Consider the following 23,349-nt stretch of genomic DNA (forward strand, 5'->3'; position numbering starts at 1 on the left):
CATATGGCCTGAAAGACTCCTTTTTTCTTTCCCCTTTCCTGTACCACCCATTGTCCCCTAAGAGAGCTCTGACCATTTCACTTGAAGTGATTTGACCCTGACTCCCACACCAGGGTGGCTGAATGAAATGGTCACAGTGATGAGTCGGAGGAGAAGAGTATCAATCAGACCTGAAGATGTGTGGGGACTTCTGCAGCAGGTCCACTCTTACTGCGCTGACAAAGTTAATGCTGAATAGGCTGTTTCCCTAAAACAAGTTGTTTTATTTCCATCAAATACTCAGTTGCCATAAACCTCAGGTGTGTTTGGATTAAACTTGTAAAACCAGTACTTCTTTGTGAGCATTGTATTACTGAGAATGATATTTAAACTGTGCCATAAGGGACAAATTCGTGTCCAGCATCCTGCCAGACTGAGGATTTTCCATTATACAGAGGTCATCCTGCTAACCTTCACTGGCTTCAAGGGAAAATAAGCTCATTTTAAACCACAGCAGCAATTAAATCTGCATGCCTACTTGACTGATTTAATGTTTAATTAAAGCAGAAGTATTGTGGTGGGGTAGTTGAAATAAATGACTGTCAACATTTGTAAGCTAACAGAATCTTTTTTTAAATTGTTCTTCTTATGTTTTAAAAATGCTTCTTAGTGTAGTATGTAGGTATGCACTGAGAAATCCTTAGAACATCTGAACCAGCATGAAATTTTTGAACCATGTTTTCTGAGGTTTGAATAAGAACATAGAAGACTTTCATCAGATAAAGGTGCAAAGTATAAAAAAATCATGAATTTTACACCAAATAGTTCATTGTATTTTTGTGTATACATCTGTGTAACACTTGCTACCAGAATGAAGTTTCCTTGGTTAAGAAAATGTGAGACTGGTTTACAAAGAGCTTTGCAATTTTATGCGGGTAGAAGTATTGAACTATAGTCAGTCTATGAAAATGCACAAGTGGATTTGTGGTTTACTTCAACTTTTAAACTGGACATGGTAAACAAGTAGGGATTTTTCCTCATTGAATTGCAAATTATCTGTAAAACAGAAGTCATTGCTGTCTGACACTGTACCAGTCTAGTTTGTTCAGAACCTCCTAGCTAATAATACACATGTGGCTCACAGGTTCACAGCTACTCACAGACAGCTCTTAGTCTACTGAGACAGAACAAATACTGTATTCATTTACTGGTAAGGGATCACTTGTCATAGGTCTTTTGACATTTGCTGAAAGTGCTTTCTTGGCATTCTTGGACTCTAGACTTTCAATGCTTTTTCCTATTATTCCCTATTAACCTATTCCTATTCATTTCCTATTAACCTTTTTAATTACTCACCAACCACTCTGATTTTTGTTGCAACAAGATACTGAACTAATCTACAGAAACTGAAATATTTCTACAGAATTGAAAGATTCCACAGAAATTGAAACAAAAGATTGTCAATGAAAAATTACCCATTGAGTCATCGGCTTATGGAGACTTACAGTGAAGGAGTAAGGAGCAAGTGCTCTCCTAGCAAATTTCTCTTGTGCTTTTGAAAGTCTTCTATCTGATTAGAAATTTGCAAGATTTCTTGGCAGATGGAAAAAAATAAACACAGCAAGACTGAAGCTTTGAAGTTAAGATTGAAAAGGTGTTTGAAATAAAGACTTTGTTTTGTCTAAAACAATAATGAATTGAGTGGGCAAAACCCACTAATATTGCCACTGTTCTAAGATCCTAAGGACATAGGTTTAAATGAAAATAATAATGAAATAATAAAAGTAGTGGATTGAGTTACATAGGGCTGTATGGTGTGGGCCCCTGAAATGTCCTCTAGTTTGCTGAGATGTGTCATTGGTCCTCTTGGAGATGTGTTTTGGAAATTGCTGGGATCCCCATCCAGGGGTTCTGCATATTCTGTCTGTTGTCGCAGCATGGCATTTAGATACTTCTTTAGTTGATAGGAAGATTTTGTGTTGTCCGTCATTAAAGGCATTCCCAAATCAATAAATTGTAATTGACTACAGAGACTACCCTAGAAAATGAGGACGCTGTGTGATTCCTGGGCTAAGTCAAAATTTTTCAGGCAATTATTTTTCTAGACCAAGTCAAATCTTGGCTCTTCCCCTCTTCCCCTACCTCTTAAGGGAGGAAATGTTTGTTACTTTTTAAAAATCAATTGTAGAGCTGGACATCCAAAATCATTAGTCACCCTTGAAATATTAGGCACAATGCTTAAACACATAGTCAAATGAAATTCCAGGTTTGAGCTTGATCTAAGCTAACTGCGGCTGATAGCAGTCTCTGTCTCAAGGGATGACATGCTAATGCACTGCATGAGAGGCCAAGTGGCACTGGGCAGGCTGAATATTCTATGGAAGGTGTCACACTACCAAGCATATGGCACATGTGCATTAGAGCAACGCTCTCTTATTTTAAATGATAACATTTACACTACTCCCCTATGCTGTATTACTAAAAGCCATTAAAATAGCATTTTGGTTATGGCACCATCTGAGGTAAAAGCACCATGCTTTCAAGAATGACTGGTTTGAAAAATTTTAATTTTCAATTAAGCTTGAAAGGACAAAGTGCAAAATTAACTAACTTGCAATTAATTTCAGTAGTAATTATGTAAAAAATTCCAGGCATACAGAAGATGAGAAGCATGGCATAATTAGTTGTGGAGGTTTTTACTGCTGTAATTACAGTGATAAATATGTATGAGGCTGTTTGGGGAAGGGAAGCACAGCAAGCAATTGTATTTAATTAAACTTTTAGCTGGCTTAGTTATGGAGACTGCTCTTTGTTTTAATCCCTTCAAAACTGCAGTGACACTCCCAAGGCAGGGAGCTACACCCCAGAGCATGAAACTTAACATTTTAGGATTTATTTTTCCTAGGTAGAGGTCTCCCAGGTCATCTGTCACTTTATAAGTCACAGGTAACCACTATGTTCCAATTTTACAACTCTTGAAACTTTTGTGAAGAGTCTGATGAAAGCAAATTGCACAGTTTGTTGTTTGTGTATTTAAAATATTCAAAGAGAAGAATGTAGAATTGCACAGGTGAGCATGATGCAGAGGAACCATCAAGCACAAAGAGGGACTGTTAAACAGTTATGTTACGATCAGTCAGGCCTTCAGCATCCAGAGGTCTTTCTTTGTGGAGTCCTTATGTACAAGAACAAAATCAGCTGAAAAATTAAAGCTATTTGTTAAGGGAGTAAGCAGTCATGCAGATCAGTGTGTGTCTGTGGTTTGTTAATGCATTTTTATTCAGTATTTTTTAGATACTTGGTATGTTCCACTTGGACTAGTATGCTGTGTGATTTGGTCATTTTTTTTTCTTGTAATTTTCTCTCCTAATTTGTGTTTAGACAAGTTTTTAAGCTGAGACATAGGCATATTAAATCAGCCTCCATCTTTAACGTGTGAACAGTGTATGTAGACAGCTCGTTAAAATACCACAGAGTGCTGTGAAGGACAGGACTGGGTTGCTCAAAGATAATTAAGTGCACCTTAAGAGTAAAGCAATAAAGCTGCCTCCTCTTTGATAGTAAAGAAAAAGTAAATAATTCATTAAAGTCTCTGTGTGTGTGGAGAGCAGGGTATGGCTGATGGAAGCTGAGAACTCCCAATTTCTGATCCTGGCTGACAATCTTTAGCTATGTGACTTGAAGTGAATTCTTTTATTAATTTAAGTCTTGCTTTTTAGGTAAGGAATAGGTTTACCTATCTTGTTGGATTACTGTAACATTTATGTGATTTGTCTTTAAATACTTAAAGGAATAGTACTAAAAAAATACTAAAGTTGGCTATTTGCATCTGTACTATAAAGGAGTAATAGTAAATTATTTTGTTTCTTCTTTCAAATTAGATAAACTCTTAACTTTTGTTAAGAATGATTTTTAAAATTGCAGCAGATGCTTGTGTGTGTGTAAATGGAAACATGTCTCAGCTATTACAAATTATGCTCCCTGGAATCTTTTACCTAGCCCACACAGTCCCCCAGCTTTTGTTTAAATTTAGTCATGAAGCATCATTTTACCTATTTTCTCTTCTCTCTGAGAAGTGTTTAATTAAATTTGTCTTGCATCTTTTCCCTTTCACCCTTGTTCACCTTTAGTTCTGATCTGTCCAATAATCTAAGAATTAGTCACTGATCTTATTTTTTATAACCCATGGCTATTAAAAATACTTCAGTCATATCTCCTCTTAATAATATTTTCTCAATACTAAATAAAGCATGCTTTTTTTCTCTCTTGATATTTAAGCCCTGTTTCCCCCATTCATCATCTTTGTTCTCATGCTGCACTCTCCATCAACCTAATTCTGTCTTCAAGTAAGCTGGCCAAAATAGGCTGCCAGTGTTCAAACATGGTTTCTTTGGGGTTTTGCAGAATCATGCCATAATACAGTTAATATCCTTTCCTTGTGATAAGCCAGTTTTCTATTAACCTTCTTTACTGCTGCTATGCATTAGCTGAAGTTTCTGTCAATAAAGGTTCGTTCTCATGTGACACATTAGCTAATTCAGTGCCTTTTAAACTATGCTAAGCTGTACTAATCATTATTATTTGCCTCCAGTCTTTTCACGCAGAACGAGAACTATAAGTATGCCACCAAAAATCTCTTCATTTGCCCTTGCATACAGTAATTATCTTGACATAGTGATTAATAATTATGATTCTTGCCTGTTAATACAAATTTTAAAATACGTTTTTCTTTCTTGCATTGTACACATGCTTTTCATATCAAGAATTGCACAATTCAGTATGACTAGTTTAGTTAGTCAGCCAGGGTCAAAGGGAAAATAAATGTTTCCACAATCTCTCTGGAAACAAAAAGCAAGACTACATCTTCAGCAATAATAAAATCTGGCACTCTCACATTCATTAGGCTGCATTTGTCAGTGCTGAATAAACAGCCTTTCATCAAGTGCAGCAATTTTCTCCGTTCTGTAATTAAAGATATTTTTTGCTTAATTTATTTATATGAAAACTTGCTGAAGTGAGACCAAAATTATTATAATGCATACTTTAAAAAAAGGTTCTGGATAAAGTCCCAGGTACTATAATATCTTGATTTACTCTCTGAAATGTTACACAAAGTCCATTCACAGAGTAAAGGTATCCAAGTGTCCTCTGCACTCTAAAGGAAGAGATGAGCTCCTCCTTCCGTTCTGAATGCATGGTTAGCTTCTAAGGCTTATAGAATTTATTGATTTGTCAATGAAATATGAACTCCTACTGAACTTAGGAGAATAATGGGATCATGTAACAAGTGATATAAAATTCTTTACAAGAGGACCTCCATCCTCATGGTTAGAAGGTGTTTTTCATCTTTTTTCTGTTTATCTGAAGACAGGTTTGGTGAAACAAGCACAGGTTTGGCAGCTCACCAGGAGGGATAACCCAAATTTGGGTTTTATGGAGTATTTTGGGTTGTTTGATTGGCAGGGTGAAAGTGTTCTCATTTCTGACTGCAGGCCAGTGTATACATTCAGGACTGTCAGAGGTCTCAGGGTATTTCCAGAGCACAGCTAGACCATGGCTAGCTCGAGGGGATCTGTTCCAGTGCTGCATTCTCCTTGCCACTTTCCAAGTTGCACCTCACACCATAGCTACCCATGTAGGTAGTAAGTTACTGTGGTGCTTTGGTTTTGGGGGTAAGTGGTTCAAATTCAACCTGGATTGTACATACTTTAATTTTATAGGATTTTTTTTATATGCATCAGAAAAACTTTGAGAAACTCTCCTGAGGACTTATGGGAATGATAGTCCCTATGGTAAAACCATCAGAGTGGTCAGTGTAACTGGAAATCTAAAAGCATGGAGGCACGTGGTGCTACTAGTGTTTATTCACTGACAGAGGTGACAACTCTAATCAATTACATGTGTGAAATTAAGCTGTGATTTCTCACATTAGTAACTCTACAGTATTTGACAGCCCTGCACTTCCATTGTTAAAGCAGGCATGGTTTTGATTCTCATTAATTTCAAACTTCTGTATTTAAACATATTAAAAGCTTCCCTGCAATGTTTTCTTCAGCCTAAACAATCCCTTCTTGGTAGTTATCATCTATGTGGGCATCTGATAATTCATGGTGTTCTCCATCAAGGTCTGATTCACCTTTGCTCTTTTTTTTTAAGTGTGATGTCCTGAGCTGGATATATGTTTGAGCACACACCTTGCGAGAGCTGGATTCTGTTGGCGTTGTACTTTCCACTGCCAGTGAACATGCTGTTCCCTGCTGACACCTAACTACATGTGATCCTGACCATTTTTGCTATTTTAAAATAATTTTTAATTTTGATCTCATCTAGCCAGGTTGATGTTGCCAAACAGCAAGCTGAATAAGCATTCTCTGTCATTCAGGTAGTTATTGAATAGTTTCAGGTTCAGAGCAGAGCCTTTTGGACCCCCCTGAAAAGCTTTCGGTTTTCTAATGAGTCACAGCAGCCACAGCCTTTGAATGTTTCCCTCCCACTCCCTATTTTCAGTGTCATCTTTTCTGATCAAGTGATTTTTATCAGAGGGTGAAAAGCACATGTTTATCTTCCTCCTGGTGTTAATGCCTTCCAGATGCTTATTAGTGTCCCATTTGTGTACACTAGCTTTCAAATACAGCTTTTTTGTTTTTCTTCTCTTTGCCTCATTTGCTTCTCTGTTCTTTCTTCCTCCCTCTCTCTTTCTCTGGCATTTGACTGTCTGGGTCCTGCGATCAGGAAGACCAAAAAGAGCTGTGCAATAGCTACTTTCACAGCCAATTGCTGTCTTCTCTGCTGTTGTATTTTGCCCTTTTTTTTTTTTTTTTTCTGTTATATGTAGGTACATACAGTTTTTAAGGGAATAATTAGAATTTGAATTGCGGCCAGGTACAATGTTTTTTCAGATCTTCCTGAAGGTGGAACCTGAACACAGTGAAGCTACTGAGGCCTCTGTTCGGCAAGAGTTTTTTGAGTTTAAAAAGCTTGAGGCTGAAAGGAAACATTAGTTTGTATGTCAAACAGTTGTAATGCAAAGTCAGGATAACTTTAAGAGGCAAAGCATCTCTCATAATGTAACTTCACACAGGTGTGTTGTCTGTTGGAACCAAGCACTGAGCTTACCTTGGTTTGGACTGTGTGTCTGTCCACTCATTGCTCAGTTGTGCTAGTCTTGCTTTCCTCTCCATCTCCTTTTGATTCCTAGAGCCACAGGGTGGCCTGCAGGCTCCTGCTGGAGTGGATTTGCTGCTGGTTTCTTCTGTGGCATCCTGGAGGCAGTCTTTGAAGGGGCATTGAGTAGGTATGAATGAATGACTGATGGAAAGGGATTAGGTGACCTGGAAGGTATTTTCTGTCTCTGCAGATTTGCTTCTTTTTTTACTCAGGATCACAAGCTGCCCATGGTTTCTAGATTGCTAGTAGCTTCTTGAACAAGTGAAGCTTTGTGTACTATGTATCTGGCAATATCTCTTCCTCACAATTCTAGGAAAGAAGTAGGATTGACAATATTAATATGTAAAATAGTACATGGATGTTGTACTAAAACTTTTTAAAAAATCAGAGACATTAAAACACAGTTCTTGAATGATTAGACTAAATTTATAAACTGATTATAAACTTACTCTACAATAGATTTAAATCACATTTAAGCAGTATTTCTTGCCATGTATACCTGACTGCAGGCTCCATAAATCCTGCACTGTATTTCTTCAAGCCTTAGTATCCTTATGCTCCAGCTGCTCATAGCACTAATCAGCACCCAGGAAAAAGTTAATGTGCACATTCTAGCTGAGCACTGTGTGTCTCTTCTTGACAGCCTCCAGAGTAAACGCTATGAAAATGCAATTCAGCTGTCCTGCACAGCATTCCACATTCAGCTTTTTCCCAACATTGTGTTGAAATAACATGCTTTTTTTTTCAGGCGTATAGATCACTCAAGATAAATTGGTAACAGTTTTGCAATGGGTGTAATTTCTTTTCACAGTTGATAGATGATAAAAACACATACATTTTGTCCACAGATTTTAATTTTAATTAGTTTAATTTTTGTTTTTATTTGTTGAGTTTTTCTACCTCCTAGATACTCACAAGCTTCCAAGGAATATTAGTGGAGTATGTCATGGAAACTTGGATTCTAAACACTTAGGGAATAGGAAAGGCAAAGCCACCCATGGTCTTTGCCAAACTTGTTTTCCATCATACTTTTGGCTTAGAATGGTACTTTGGTACTGCTGACCTTTCAAAATTAATCAAGGTAGGGCATGCCTTTCACCGGCAGGGAGCCGATACAATGTCCAGGCTCTTACCTGGCTCAGAGCTCTAATTAACCTTTGCAGAAGACAGGACAGCGCACTTGCACATACATTTGCTAGTGATGCCAAGGTTTTTTTGGTAGAAAATAGTATGCTTTAACTAAAGAGGTGGAGATGAAGTTGATGTTGCAGAATCAAAGTATCACTAGGCTTGGAAGGCACCTCTTGAATGTCTCCAGGGAGGGAGATGCCATGATTTCCTTGGACAGCCTGTTCCAGTGCTCTGCCACCCTCAATGCAAAGGAATTCTTTTTCATGATGAGGTGGAACTTCTTCTATTTTAGTGTATGCCCATTACTCAAGTATTGAAGACTGAGTATGCTTGGGTCTTGCCGGTTGAATTTCACAGTTAAGTTCTTCATGAAAATATTATATTGTTTTAACTTTCAAGACTGTCCTATACTACTCATTAATGGTACGCGAGAGATTACATAGCAACCAAAGACCCCAAACCTGGACTTTTTAAGCAGCTGGGGAATACTGTGTGAGACTGGAATATCTCTTGGGAGATTGGAGGAAGGAGCAGGCTATGCTTTAGGATCAGTGGCTATTATCTCCAACTTTGGCACCTTGCTTGAAGTGGCACTAGAGCCTGGGAGGTGCATAGTTGTCATGTGTCTCAGCAAGAGCACCAGAGCATGTTTATGCTATGAAGATACTGTTGTTTTTCTTTCTTGGAAGCAGATTCTTGATTTATTTTATAAACTTAGTCTACCAAAGAGCCTTCTGATGGGTGCAGTTAGAGATTTTCCTTCTGCAGATCAGGTTTAATTGAGTGCTTGGGAGGGGCCAGTAGTAGCACAAGCCCCTGAAGCTTTCAGTGCCCTGGACTCTTCCTGAGTGGCATCTTCCTGTCATAAAATGTTACAAGAACTCTGTAGTAACAAATGTGGTAGCCTTGATGGTGACTCTACATTTACAAACCAGAGAGAGGCAGGGCAAAGTTCTTCTTTTTTATGTTTTACTCCTGCTTTTGGGCCTGGTTTTGGTAATGGCTATGATTTAATCAAAGTACACTACTGTCCTATCATGTGTCCAGGAACTGCTGCATAGATCAATGCTGGAGTAATCCTAAATTACTTTTGAGTAACACTTTAATTTCCTCCTTGGGCTCCCTCCAGTTGCCAAGTCTGGACCTTTTGTTTCTGTGCTTTATGGCAGGTTTTGGCTTTGCAGGTTTTTACATTGCTGCCAAGTTAATTTTAGAACTTTGGTTGCTATGACTACTGCTAAGTATTTCTTAGTTCTCCACTTATTTGCTCAGTTTGCTGCTTTTCTTTTCTTTGTGTGTGTGTGTGTGAAGTGCATGGAGTAATTATCCTGCCCTGCAGAAGATAAAAAAGGATGGCATGTGAGAGGTGAGGCTCTTGATCTTCAAGCTGACTCAGCTGCTCATATAGAGTAGCTGCAAAGACTTGAAAGCACAGCTCTTGTAGCGCGTGGTCAGGATGAGGATTTAAGTCTGGAGGAAGGCACTGGTAATGCACCCATTCTGGTGCACTGAATGAGACATGCTGGCACTGCTTCTGATTCTGCTGACTGCTACTGTCCTTAGGTTTATCTGTGTCTTTCTAGCTACTTTTATAACTATATATAGTTCCAAGTCTTATACTTGGCTTTACATTCTTGGGAGCAATAACCATTGTTTTCCTCAGAGCCTCTAAAGTGCATTATACAGAGAAATTCTGTTTCATTGCTCCAAGCTCAAGTTGTTACACTAATACCAATAGTGATGTAAATATATATATATTTATATATATATATATGTACAGCTAACAAGTTCTTCATATCAAGAAGTCCTACTATGTTTGTGCAGGCAAGGTCATGACTTTTTCCAGTCATCTGAAAGAATAGGTAAAGGCAGAGCATCCCGTGGTGTTTAAGACTTTTGATTGATATTTGAAACACTTGGATTTTTCAGGAAAATGTAGTTCTTGTCAGTATGAAAGAGCTTTGGAGAATGTCCTGAGAATGTGGGAACATCATTATCTAATTTTTAGGTGGGGCTGGCAGAGGGAGCCAGGCAGAGGGGGAGAAAATTACCTGATGGTCAAGAGCTGGGAATAGATTCACCCTTTGCTCCACCTTCTTGGATCAAGGGCTGTTCTGTTTGCTGTGGTTCTGGTCTGTGGGCATTAGGGACATTTGTGATTAGCAGGGAGTCACACACAGGATAACCTTGGTGCCATATGAAGCCACATCTGTGCAGATGCCTGATGTCTATCTGTGAAGCCATCACTGTTATAGACATACTTGGAAGGAGCTTCATCCTCGTGCCTTCCCAGAAATCTTACACTTTTACCAAGTACCTGCTAAAGAAAAATGTAATCATATTGTATTTGATTTGAATCTGGCCAATTCCCACAGATAAGACCTGTTTAGTATGTGAAACACTTCCATTAGTGAATCTCTATTCTGTGCCTGAAACAGAGAAAGCCATAGCAGGGCAAAAACACGCTTTGAATGCAGTTGAAAACAAATCCTTGTCTCTGGTGTCTATGGGAACTGTGAAGCTGTTCAGGAGGGGAACTGTGGTAACCTAGCAGGAGGCTTCATGAGGTCAAGGTGCTGTGTTGTCTGAGAGAGATCTTGTTTGTAACACTGAGAAGGGCAATAGGGGAAAAAGATAAGTCAGTTAGAAAAACATCACTAGAATAAAGAACATTCTGAGAGTTCAGTGCACAAAAATCTATGAAAGACTTGTTTTAGTGGCACATAAAATCATCAAGGATGAAAAATTTTATAAGAGTTTCGGGAGACTTAGCTGGATGCCCTAAGAGCTCCACACACAGAAAGTAAATAATGTGCAGAGGCTCTGCCTGTCTGCATTTGAGTTTTGTTGTCTTTAACCTTCCAAGCTGCAGCTCTGCACTTTAACCAGTTGGAATTTAAATGTGTTGTTACAGTAGCATCTTTGTTGGAGATGGACCGTGACTCGTGCTCATTAAGGCTACAGATGTCTGCTCAGATTATGTATTTCAAAAGCTTTTTCTCCAATGAACTGTGAAAAGCCAGGCTTGAGCAGAGGATTGTGAAAGATAAAATAATAGCTTCTCATCCCTATGTCTGGCAGACTTAATGCAGTTACTCTCAGATCTTTTTTTAAACTTTGAGACAGCAAATTTGCTCGCAGTCAATAAAATAGAGCTCTAAGCACAACCTGCTATGTTTCCTTTATCAGTATTTTCCTAAATTATTCACAAGGCTTTTTACACTCCAAAAATCTCTAATCTGTGAATTCAGCATTTCCCAGATACTGGGGTTTAATAGGCATGTGTCATTGATAAACTGTTTATATGTGGCATGATAGAAAACTGACCTTCTTAACGGGAAAAAAAAGGCACAAAATAGTAAATAATTAATGAATTTAAATGAAATTTGTTGGCCCACTCACTCTTTTTCATGCATTTGCACTTAGTAGCAGAGCAGACAGAGCTTTTTAAACCTACCTGGATAATGCCTGCTTCTCCTGGGAGACGATAACTGAATTACCAAGAAATTCAGTTAAATGACTTCTGTGATGTGTAAACATTTGCTGAAAGTTATTAGAGCAGAGCTAAAGAGTCATGGATTTTGTTTCCTTAAGTAGTCGTGCATGTCCTAAAGACAGTTTTCAGGTGTTCTCTATATCTCACCTTCTCCCTTTTATATCGAGTGCAAAATGGATAAAAGTTCATCAGGCAGTCTCAGCTCAGTGCCCCTCATTCCCTTCCATACCTCTGAATATTCACCAGGCTCTACAAAAAATCAGAATGTTATCAAGGAATTATAAAAAGTTAATTATTTCAACATGATCAGGTATATAGGGAGACAAAGCAAAAACTTGATGTAGAAGTCTCCTGTATGCAAAAATGTCTCATAGTTCTCTACTATGTTTTGTTTTAGCTGTGCCAGAGAGCAAATTTCTTGTCAAAGTGTTACTTTGGAAGACCATTAAGTGCAGTTGACCTCTCTAGGACTGCAAGCCAAGCAGTGTTGATAGGCTCAGGTAATGTTACTTTCATCTCTTGCAGGCTTGGATTTACTGGCCTTGCTAGAAAAGAGAGATTAGGTACAGGTTGCTCTTTTGTGGAATAAAATATATCACAGCCAAAGAGACTGGACTTCACTTGTGAGCATGGATTGCTGAGACCTTAAGATGGTCTTCTTGGCCCAGAAAACCCACTGATGTTTTTGTGGTGAAAGAAGACTTAGTTTCAATGGTAGCTGAAGCGTCCTAGTTAGAACTCTATCTCAGGTAGTCTGTTCCTGGACAGGTATAAAGACTACGTATATTTAGAGAGCTGGATTTTTCATGTGGGGAGGGTGTCTCTATGCAAATCCTCAACTCTGCCTGGCATACAAGAAAGAACACTTGACAAAGGAACCAGATTCTTTCCTCTTCACAGGATATATATGTACTCCTCTGTGCTGCTTCATATTGGAGGCACATGGGCGAGAATTAGCTGAACTGATGGAGATGCTAATTCCAATCCCGAATGCAATATTGCTGTGTTAGCTGGTTCAAAGGTTGCACCAGACAGCACTGTTCAAAACAGCACCCTAATAGCTCTGCTTCTGGTTCAGAGACCTCTACACAGATCTGTAAGCATGCCCTTAGATTGCTCCGGGTTTCAGAAAGACAGTGAACTAAATGGGAATATGAGAAACAGCCAAAATGAATAGAGTTACTGGTAAATAAATGATGTTTCATTAGCCACAGTAATCCCAAATCTCCGAAACAGCGTGTTAGCTGCAAAGTTATCCTAAATATCTGCAAAATATGTCTGTGGTTGTTGAATGAAAAGGACTGTAAAACCAGATTAGAGATGTTTAGTTTTACACTGTTCTGAAGCTGGTCATCAGATCCCATCTGACTTTTGACAAAGCAGGTTTTCTTCAGCAGTCTAGTTAACTTGTTTGGATTTTCAGAACTGGTTCTTGTAGGATCTAGAAGATGTTATCCTAAACAGGATAACAAACTTTAAAAGTTTGGGAAAAAAAAGTTGATGGATAATTAACTTCTCATTTTTCTCCCCTTTTAGTAAGATGGAGATTATACACAGAAGAGACTGTGCTGCTGTAGAATGACCCCATGGTAACTAATTAGGTCTTATCAGGTCTGCAAAGGCATCCTGTTTTCAGCCTTATGCCAATGCACTGTAACCAGTGAGCCAAGTTAAATGAGAGTCTTGTGGTATTTTACTGGGATGTAATACTAGATTTACCTTCCTTGCACTTGCTGCAAGTAGTAGTATTTATCCATGGGTCAGTCCTTGCAAATAAACTTCTTCATGCTTGCATAAAAATGATCTGCTTGTCATTATATTCCCTGTGCTGGCCCTTGTCTGTGATGCGTGACATGAATTCATTTTTCAGCTGTTGAATTTAGAGAGTATATTAAAGGAGACAGAGTAATATGTGATGAGCTGTAATTAAAATTACTAATGCATGTCAATTCCTTTCCTTCCTTCTGTTCTCATTTACATTCCTCATGCAGACTTGGTTCACTTTGCTGAGTGAGCCAGAGACCAAATGTTGACTGGAAAAAGTGATTTCTGCTTTCTCTAGCACAGTTGTGCAGGGAAATAAAGTTAGCAAAGATCCTCCCTGAGGTGTTAACACTAAGTATCAGGAAAAGTCTGGCTTGCATCTGGCCTGCAAAGCTCTGATCTGTGGTTGTAGTGGCATCATCAGTGGAGCAGCTCTATCTGAGTGGTAGTTTCCATAGTTGGTAGCAAGACCAATAATCACAATGCTGTGAGGAGGGAAACCTTTCACTAGACCAGGTTGCTCAAAGCCCCATCCAGCCTGGCCTTGAACACTTTTAGGGATGGGGCATCCAGAGCTTCTCTGAGCAACCTCTTCCAGTGCCTTACTACTCTCATAATGAAGAAATCATGTTTTCTTTGTTCTGTTACAGTCTGTTTTTTCCATCTCATCTCTTCTTATGAAAGTATCTGTACTTTAAAATGGAGATGTTGAAAGGATTAGCCATTTTATGTTGTATTGTCTTACTGACAAATGCAGAAGCTGGTTTTAGTGATGCTGGAAATTGTGGTTTGGTGTTTAACCATGGAAGTGAACTACCAAAATAATATTGAGAGAGATAACTAAAGCATCTTGGATGAAAACAATGGGTGCTTGAGTAAAGGTCTTCCATTATGCTAGGCACAGTCAGTGTATATTTCATTATCTGTTGTTAGAGAAATATGTTAGTGGCTCTGTTGCAATTCTGAATGACCAAAAAGCAGTTTTGCTTGATAAGGAAAAGAAAGGAAAAACACATGCCAAGACTTACTGTGACAGCCTTCTGCAGTAGGACATTAAGAATTTGGATGGATCATGCTCTTGTAATTGTGTGGATTAGAGGTTCTGATGGTTTAGTTTGGTTTGGTTTTTACTCAGCCTCATATTTTTCTTGAGGTAGATGAATGTCAGAATAACCTGTTTAAGGCTATAAGGAATTACAGGCTGCACAGAAAGAGAAATTCCTACCCAAAAATATATTGCTTAATGGCTGCATGACCTTGTGGATGTGGGGCTTAAATGGTGTCAGGGGAATATAAAGTAAAAAAACAAAAACAAAATGTGTTGCGCCTTCCTCCCTTATTCTAGTGAGCTTTGCCAGATGCAGCTGAGGTATTGTGGAATATTGAGGTATTCCAGAGGCTTGGAACTGGGTATCTCCCCTCTGGAAACAAAAGCTGTGACTGTTAGGTAGGGGTGAGGGAGGTACTCCCATGATAATGCTTACGCTTCCTACTACAGTGTGTATTTTCCTCTTTCTCCGCTTGTCTCTCCCTACTGGTTTACATGCTGGCACTACTGTGGGTGAGGATGGACTGAGGGATACTTTACCAACTCCAATTTGCATGCATGTGCTTTTAATGAGCTCATTTTCCACAATCTGAAGGAAAAGGGAAAACGTTTTGTCACACAGCATGTTAGCAGAAAACACAGCATAGGCCAAAAGCAGCTTTATATTGAAACCGATCTCAGGCTTCCTTTTCCTTTTGTCTTGCAGAGGCAGGGAGCGGCCAAGATTACGTGACCTCTGAAAATCAGCTGCTTTACTACCCGAGTATTACCTACGCCATCATTGGCAGCTCTGTCATTTTCGTACTCGTGGTGGCCTTCCTCGCCTTGGTGCTGCACCACCAGCGCAAGCGCAACAATCTGATGACGCTGCCGGTGCATCGCCTGCAGCACCCCGTGCTGCTGTCCCGCCTCGTGGTCCTTGACCACCCGCACCACTGCAGCGTCACCTACAACGTCAACAACGGCATCCAGTATGTGGCCAGCCAGCCCTACCACCGGCCAGCGGAGCTGGACTCCCCACCATCCTACTCAGAGGCCGTGTTTGACCAAAGGTACGTACAGGAGCTGATTCTGGCCTCCCCAAAGCATCCCTCTGCTGGTAATCTGGGCTGCTGCCCCCCACTTACTGCTGCTTTTGACAGAAGTCCAGTGCTGCGCTTCAGTCGCCTGCACAGGGTCAAATTTCAGTAAATCTGAGCTCCTTCTGTGTATGAAAAATTCATGGTCCTCAGATTTGTTTACTGGTATTAAAAGGGATTTGAGGCAAACTCAAGTCTCTTAGCACTTATTGGTAGTAAGATTCTAAGGATGGCAGGAGAATGTATCACTTGCCTAGGAGTGATAACCTGTGCCAGTCTGGAATCAAAATGTGAAAACTGAATTTGGAGTTTCACCAAAAAAACCCAGGTAAGCTGTCATAGCACTGAAAAAATACAGCCCTGTTAGTTTATGAGAAGTATGTAAAGGTGAGAGCATTCTTAGTTTCTTTTATAAAGAAATTGTATCATTCTTCTGCTCTGCACCGCTTTATCTTTTACCAAGAGAAGAAAAGAACAGAACTCTGGAATGGAAAGGACTCTTCCTAATTTAAATAGCTGAAAGTGCTTTGAAGTTCGGTGTGGGTGTGGCTTATATGTGATGCTTTTGTAGTTATATAGTTATGGCACTGCTTTTATTTGTAGATAATTAATCTTCATTTTAACTTCTGTCTGTAAAGTCTTCCCAAACAAAATTTGTAAGCAGACATCGCCTGTACCTAGAAAGGATATAGTACAAATGTTAACAATTCAGATTGTTCACTATCACCCTGTTGGTATTTACAGTATGGACTGTGGGATTTAAGAATAATTGTAAATTCCTGTTCTCTACTACTTTTGGCTGCAGGTCCCATGTCTTAATGTTGACTTTCATAATAATGATATATTTCCATTATTAAGGACAATTAAATGAGCAGGTGTCCAGATTGTAATCACTTCTCACCTGAGCTGATAAAGCCATCAGCAGTTTTGGAGCTAATTGCTCCCAGTGCCTGTTACCAATCTGCTCAACTCTTACTTGCTTGCTATCAGAACAGTTTTCCTGAATGCAGTGTTCATCTTGCCTGTGCCTACTTAACAGTTGTTTTGTGTGTGATCTCATGACAGCCAAAGTGATTTGTCAGTGTGGAGAATTCAGTTTGCTATTTATTTGTAGACTGTAAGTCATTAATCTCTGTCACTTAGTGCAGGTTTCCTTGGCACTTTCTTCTGCTCACATCATCATCTATAGGTGTAAATCCACCACCTAATGTTACTTCTTTTAGTGTTTTCTCTGGAGTAAATGTTACACAGAAAAGTTTTTTTACTTCTTGCACAGCTGTCTTTGAACCAGCTTTGTTGGAAGTCCATAGCCATCTAAATCAGTGTGTGGATTGTTGAACAGGTTGTAATTATTATATTGCACCTTGGCCAGAAATGTTGTTTCCCAGTGGTGTGGATATTTTGAAATTACTTGAATAATGTGAGCAGGTCTGAGATCTCTTGATATGTGTCATAATTGAAAAGCTAAGAAATACTGTTTGTTTTTTTCATCATTGGAATGCCATGTACTATATTCTGTCCCACTGTTTTCAGTAACACAATTCTGTTGTGTGTCTTACAGCAGACCACCTTGGTTTGACCTTCCTCCACCACCTTACTGTTCTGAATCTGAATCCCCTAATCAGCCAGACCTTCCTCCTTACCGCTCTCGGTCGGGAAGCTTGGCCAGCACAGACACCCCCGTGGCAGAAAGTCCTGTGGGCACATCCGATAGCTGGACGAGGGAGTTCCATGGCAGCGTGGATGGGCACAGAACTCTGCTGGAGAGGACAGTAGATCAGAGTGATCCTCTGGTCAGCCACACTGCTGAAAGAGAAGTGTAACTGCTCCAGTAGTTGGGATGGCCAGAAGGCATTTACTGTGTCTGTGTGGGTTAATCTGCTGTGGCTAATAGGTTTCAGGGGGACATGTGCCTGAACATTGACTTGCTTTGAATTCACACTGAGTTAATATTTGAATTCAGCATTTTGGGCTCATCAAAGTTAGAGCAAGGAGAGCTAAATCTACAGTCACATCAGCTCTCCACAGTCTTTCTGTGAGCAAGTTCTGGTTCAGACAAAAAGAGAAACATCAGTGCTTTGTCAGAAGAACTGATGTGGTGTATTTATTGGACTGCTTATTGTATATGAATGTATATATGTGTGTGTATAATATTTACAGAAGTTGCACACGAGAGCTCTGCCAGAAGGACTCTTGTTTTCAGACTGCCTTCCATCCTCTCAATGTGGGAGCTGTTTCTTCTTACTATCTGGTGCCAACTGGTGGTCACTGAAGCACATGAGAGGCACTCATGCTGGTTAGAAGTGTGGTGCCCAATGCCAGTCCCCTGGCAGTGCCCAAATTGCAGAAAATCTCCTGCTTGACCCATCTCTGCGTGGCCTGGAACATTCTCACTGTTTAAGCTTGTGAGGATGCAGAAACTCTAACTAAGCAAGGTTTTTTTTCCCCCAGATGCCAGTATCTAGGCCGAATTTGCATGGGTTGTCTCAGCAGCACTGCAAAGGTTGGCCTATCTGTCAAATGTCAAGGCTGAGTACAGAGGCACTGAAGTTTCTCAAAACAACAAAGCAGACCTTCTTTTCCTGTGTGGCATAAAATTACTCCATGTATTATTCCCTTTTGAAAAAACCCCACAAGTGAACAACAAAACAAACACCCAAATTGTTCCAGCAAAAGCTTGAACTCCAAAACTGCTGCAAGGCAAACACCCAGAACAGAAAGCTTTAATGTTGGTGAGTGGTTTGCTATATTTGTAAAATACCTGAAAGCAGGTGAAGCAGTGAAAGGTGTGGGCTTGGCATCCCATCTGCAGCATGTGTGTGAACAGGCATGGATACCTACCTGTGTGTAGGTATGTGCGTAGCGTATCATTTGGGTTTAGTTCTGTTACACCACAAGAACTCTAATGTCAAAGTTTTGGTTTTGATAAACTCATTGGTTTTCACAGGGCTTGCATTATTCAGATTCATTTGGTTGAAATTCTAACTTCTGCAGCAGAATTATTTATGTCTGTTCTGTCATAAGTCTTGTAATGTTCTCCTGTCAAATGTGTTTCGGTGCACCTTGTTGAATCACTATGTGAAAGCACCTCTGAGGTTAAAGGTATTTAGAGAGGCAAGAGGGAAGAAGCTGTGAATTTAAATGCCACTGCAGTGCTGTACTTGTGCTCGGTATACAGAAAACAGCGCAGTGTCTTCCTCTTGTCTGGGGAGAAATTTGCCTTGAAAAATTATTTATATTTGTCCATCTCACATATCTCACTCTTTCTATGTAAAAAAGAACAATGTCATTAAACAGACCTTGCTGTTTTGAAGGTAGTGAAGGAAGCTGACTGCCCACACTTTCTGCTTTCTTCCTCCCCATCTTTGTAAGGTAGATTCTTTTGCCCAAAGGTTACATGCTCAGAACAAAGAATTTGGAGTGTAGGTAAGGCAACAACTGAAGTTCAGTCTCAGTTCTCATAAATACACCTGAATTTTTAGGGAGAGGTTAGGTGTTGTTTTTTGGGTTGTTTTTTTTCATTTCCAGCTTTGGAGTCTGTTGCCACAACATGCAAGAGGCAAGGACCAGATAGATTTACAAGCACAGGTTATTCCAGGACTGAGGACATGGTGGGGAGTCCTGGAGAATTCTAATGCTGATGGGCTAGGCTGACTTTGGAAGCAGATTAAGGGCAGCTTTCATTACAGGCTTAGGCAGCCTGTAGTGAAGTGCATTGGTGAAGATGCTTCTAGTTCCTTGGAAAGTAATGTACCAGAGTGGCTCAGATTTCATCCTTGCTGAGAACTCAAGCATTGTAATTATGCTGTCCTGCACAAAGCAGGATTTAGCTTTATTACTGACTGACCAAGGTCATAGGCAGACTGTTGTCATTGCACAGAGCAGACAGCTATTCTTTATTTTACAGGCAGATCAGACTCAGGTATGTGAATGAGTTAATAGTACAGATGGGTGCAGGGACATCTCCTGTGATCACTGGACCCTGCCGTCCCTCCTGCCTTTCCATAAGGTTCTGCTTGGCCTCTGTAAGAGAGCTGTGTTATGCTGTATCAGAATTAACCTAAATGGTTTTCTGTTGCAGTTTTATAAACTTGATATTTGCCTTGAAATCACACCATCGAAGAGTTTGCAGTAGTTTCATTGTAATTAGCTATCTTTTTAAAGTTGCCTAAAGCTGTATTACTGAAACTAAATCTTTGTGTCCACTACCCCTCAAACAAACCTTCCACAGAGGATTGTATTTCACCATGTGTATTCTAAGACACCAGAGGGTGTGTGTGTGCCTATGGCATCTGAAAAACATTGTCTCACATTGCTAAGTAGGAAAAGAGTGAATATAGCCTGTTTCTTCTGTCTTGTGTCAGTCACTGTCATATATGTACATATATATATTAAAAAAGATACTCTTTCAGGATGTATATATTCATATAACTTTTGCATTAAGATAATCCGTTTGGACTTTACCAAAAAAAAAAAAACATAAAAATATTCTTAATGGTGTGATGTTTTCCCTTCCAGCTAAGGGTGTATTTATCTTTGTATAGGAATCATCTAGTTTTTGAGAACACAACTTAAAAGGAGATTGTGCCTTTCTGTTTGAATGTTAATTGGAAAAGCTGTTACCTGCATTTCTGGGTGTTATGTATCATTGTCTAGAGATCCAGAGAAAGCAACAAATCTTGTCTTCCTCTTCCTTGTTACTTATGGGGACCACTGAACTTTAGGGACTACAGCAATTCAGTTTCTTGTTCCAAAAAAGTGTGCTAAAACTTGGGGTGGCTCATCTTACTCCAGTTTTCTGGTTTGTAAAGCAGATTTGCTAGGCTGGTTTCTTTGGAAATTGCTGTAGTATCACACAGAAATTGTTTATGGTGTATCACTTCTAGTGTGTTAATACAGGATTACGCTGCATTATTCAGTGGGATCTTTAGGAAACGTGCTAAATTAAATTAAATATTGCATTGAAAATCCTGCAGCTTGTAAGGCTGAAGTTAAATGTTCATCCAATACCACGTGGTAGCGTTTCTTTTCAGTAGCAGGTAAAATTGGAATTGATCATCCTATTGTTTGCAGTTGTTCTTAACCTTTTAGTTTGATGTTAGTCATCCAAGAGCTTTCCTTTCTACTTAATATTTAAACAAATGAATGTTATTTCAAAGACTTATTCTTACAAAAGTAAAATCAATTGAAGTTCTCTTGAAGAGCCAAATTCTGTTTCCACATCTGTACTGAATGGTGACCACTGTATTGAATAGTTCTCAGTGCAGCTATTAATATATTTGAACAAAAGAGTTTGAAGAAATGATTACTTGAAGTAAATGAAGGCATGTTGGAAAGGTCATTTAAATACAAACAAATAAATAAAATTCAGGAGCTTCAACTGTAACCTCTGCTGAAATCAGCATGCTCTGTATTTAAAATGAAGCCTTTAGTGATTCTGCTTGATAGTAATCTGAAGTTCCTTGTAAGGCAAATTGCCATTTACCTCTCTGGTATTGGAAATGGAAAACTGGCACTGATGCTTTTAAAAGAGAGCCTTTGAATAATTTTCTTGGCTCTTGTCTGCAATGACATATACAAAAACACTGACTGCCTTGCAATTTTTAAATAACTGCATTCCTTCTTCCTCTACTTTTAAGCCAAATCAGTTTTATTTACGCCACTTCACTTTGATACAGCTAATAGGGCCCTTGTGATAGATTTAGAAACTGAGTGGAGGAAAGAGATGACTCTCACTTTAATTAATGCTGCAGCTTGTTAATCTTGTACTCTTTCCTTTTAGACATCGTAGCAAAGACAAATGGTTTTAGTAGATAAGGAAAACTATTAATGATGAAAAGGATGGAGGGACACTGATTCTGATTTTTAATGAACATTCAAAATTGTATAAATGAAGAAAAAAATTAATGCTGTGTTTTTAATGCGGTGATCAAATGACAAGTACTGTTTTTAACTGTTGCTTATTGGAAGCTACTTTGCATATAATGCCTGGAACTAAAATTGTAAGACAAGGGCTTTTCTTGCAGTTCTTACTAGATCTGCAGTATTTTTTTATTAACACAGGTTATATTACACCAATGGACTAAAATATGGACTGCAGGAAGAATTTCATTACTGTGCTGGATTTTGCCTGAATGTATCCCGGTACAGGAGTGTGGCCTTCATTTGTCTTTTTTTTCTTTCTGATTTGAAGAGTTTTGTCAACTTGAAACGGAGACGTTACTTAAATGCTTTAAAAGAGGTTATATGTTGAAAGCCAGCCTTGTCTTAAACTTTTGTAAACTGGAAATCTTGAAAAATGTATTCCGTACTCTTGAATAAAGTTGGTGTTTTAATACTGTTCACAAGAGGACATGTCCCCTGTCTCATAAAGTCTGAGTTGTTCTAGTTTCATAGCCTCCTACATGAGGCTTCTTACAATTTCTTTTACATTCCGTGTTAAGTTTTGTTAACTCCTTGTGGGTTTTAAATTTAAATATTTTTTAAACGAAGTGATATTGGAAATCACATGTACCTGTGTGTATAAAAATCTACTGATCCATATTTATACAAATGAAAATTGCTTAATATTATAATTTCTCGTTTTGCAGTCCTGTTTGTGCTGTCAAAGATGAGGTGTCAGAACCAGTTCTGTCTGCTTTGTTGTGCAGCTCTAGAGGCTGCAGCAGCGGTTGGTGCTCTGTGCTGGCTGCTGTGTATGGATTTACCAGCAGAGCTCAGGGGCTGTCAGCATTAGCCTCTACCTCCCCCTTTCTGCCTGCCACTTCCCAGCACACTGTCCCTGTTTATCTCCAGGTCTGTGATGCACGTGCTGGGTGCGTGAGCCAGGTTCAAGTGCGGATGGTCTGTGCAGGCAGCGTGTCTGACTGTGGTCCTGAGTCAGGACTCTGCCCCTGACTGATGCCCCATGCAGGCACCACCGCTGTCAGGGAAACCATCCAGATCCACAAAGTCCTGCCACTCAAAGGATTACTGTAAGAAGTACCCCAATATGTTATAAAGTTATTTTCCCAGACTAAGGAGAACTAATTCAAATGTTATGTCTAAATCATTGAATCTCTGTAAGTGTACAGAACTTGACATATTCCACTTCCACGATTCTTTTCCTCTTGCTAACTTCACAAAGGCACGCCAGTTTTATTGTTATCCTCATTAATTAAATCACATGCCCTGACTCAGATTCTTAGATGGAAATCTTTGTTTGGTGCTGGCAAACTGCCCCAAAATAGCTGTGTGTCCAGAATTCACACCAGCAGCACAAGGGAGATGGAGCTGTTGAGGCTGCCACAATGGGCTCTCTGCAGGAGAGGGAATACTGGGCTCTCAGGGCTGACTCATTCAGTCACACCCAGCAAAAGCTGTGCTTGAGAAATGTTGATAATAAATACCATAGTCTCCAGCTAAGCTCCCTAATTAATCTTTTTTATTCTCTCTGCTTTGATTTGTTTAAAGATCCTAATTTTTACACCTTAAAAATTAAATAGGCAGCAGTAATTTCTGAGTGCAACATCTTTTCTTGCTGGTTTGCAAGTAGTCTGTTAATCAGTCAGCCTCAGTCATCTGTTGGAGAGAGAACTAAGCAGCTTTTCACTGTTTGGGGAGCTGTAGTCCGAAATGAAGTGCCGTTATTAATTGAAGCAAAGACACCTTCATGTGGAAATTCACAGCTCTTCTTTGCTTTTCAA

General features: G+C 39.3%; 1 protein-coding gene across 8 annotated transcripts in view; it reads left to right on the forward strand.

Moving 5' to 3' along the window:
• Window positions 1-23,349, forward strand: part of LDLRAD3 (low density lipoprotein receptor class A domain containing 3) — a 104,621-nt gene that overhangs the window by 79,464 nt on the left and 1,808 nt on the right. For 4 of the 8 annotated variants that reach the window (XM_038138757.1, XM_038138755.1, XM_038138762.1 and 1 more), the window contains exons 5-6: window positions 15,292-15,637; window positions 17,226-22,011. In XM_038138757.1, coding sequence (XP_037994685.1) covers window positions 15,292-15,637; window positions 17,226-17,487 — 608 coding nt within the window. In that variant the 3' untranslated portion in view covers window positions 17,488-22,011. Of the gene's footprint in view, window positions 1-15,291; window positions 15,638-17,225; window positions 22,012-23,349 lie in introns of those variants that run through there. The other 4 variants (XM_038138758.1, XM_038138759.1, XM_038138756.1 and 1 more) reach the window with 2 other exon arrangements.

Source organism: Motacilla alba, chromosome 5 (assembly GCF_015832195.1).
Source record: "Motacilla alba alba isolate MOTALB_02 chromosome 5, Motacilla_alba_V1.0_pri, whole genome shotgun sequence".
Taxonomy (NCBI): domain Eukaryota; kingdom Metazoa; phylum Chordata; class Aves; order Passeriformes; family Motacillidae; genus Motacilla; species Motacilla alba.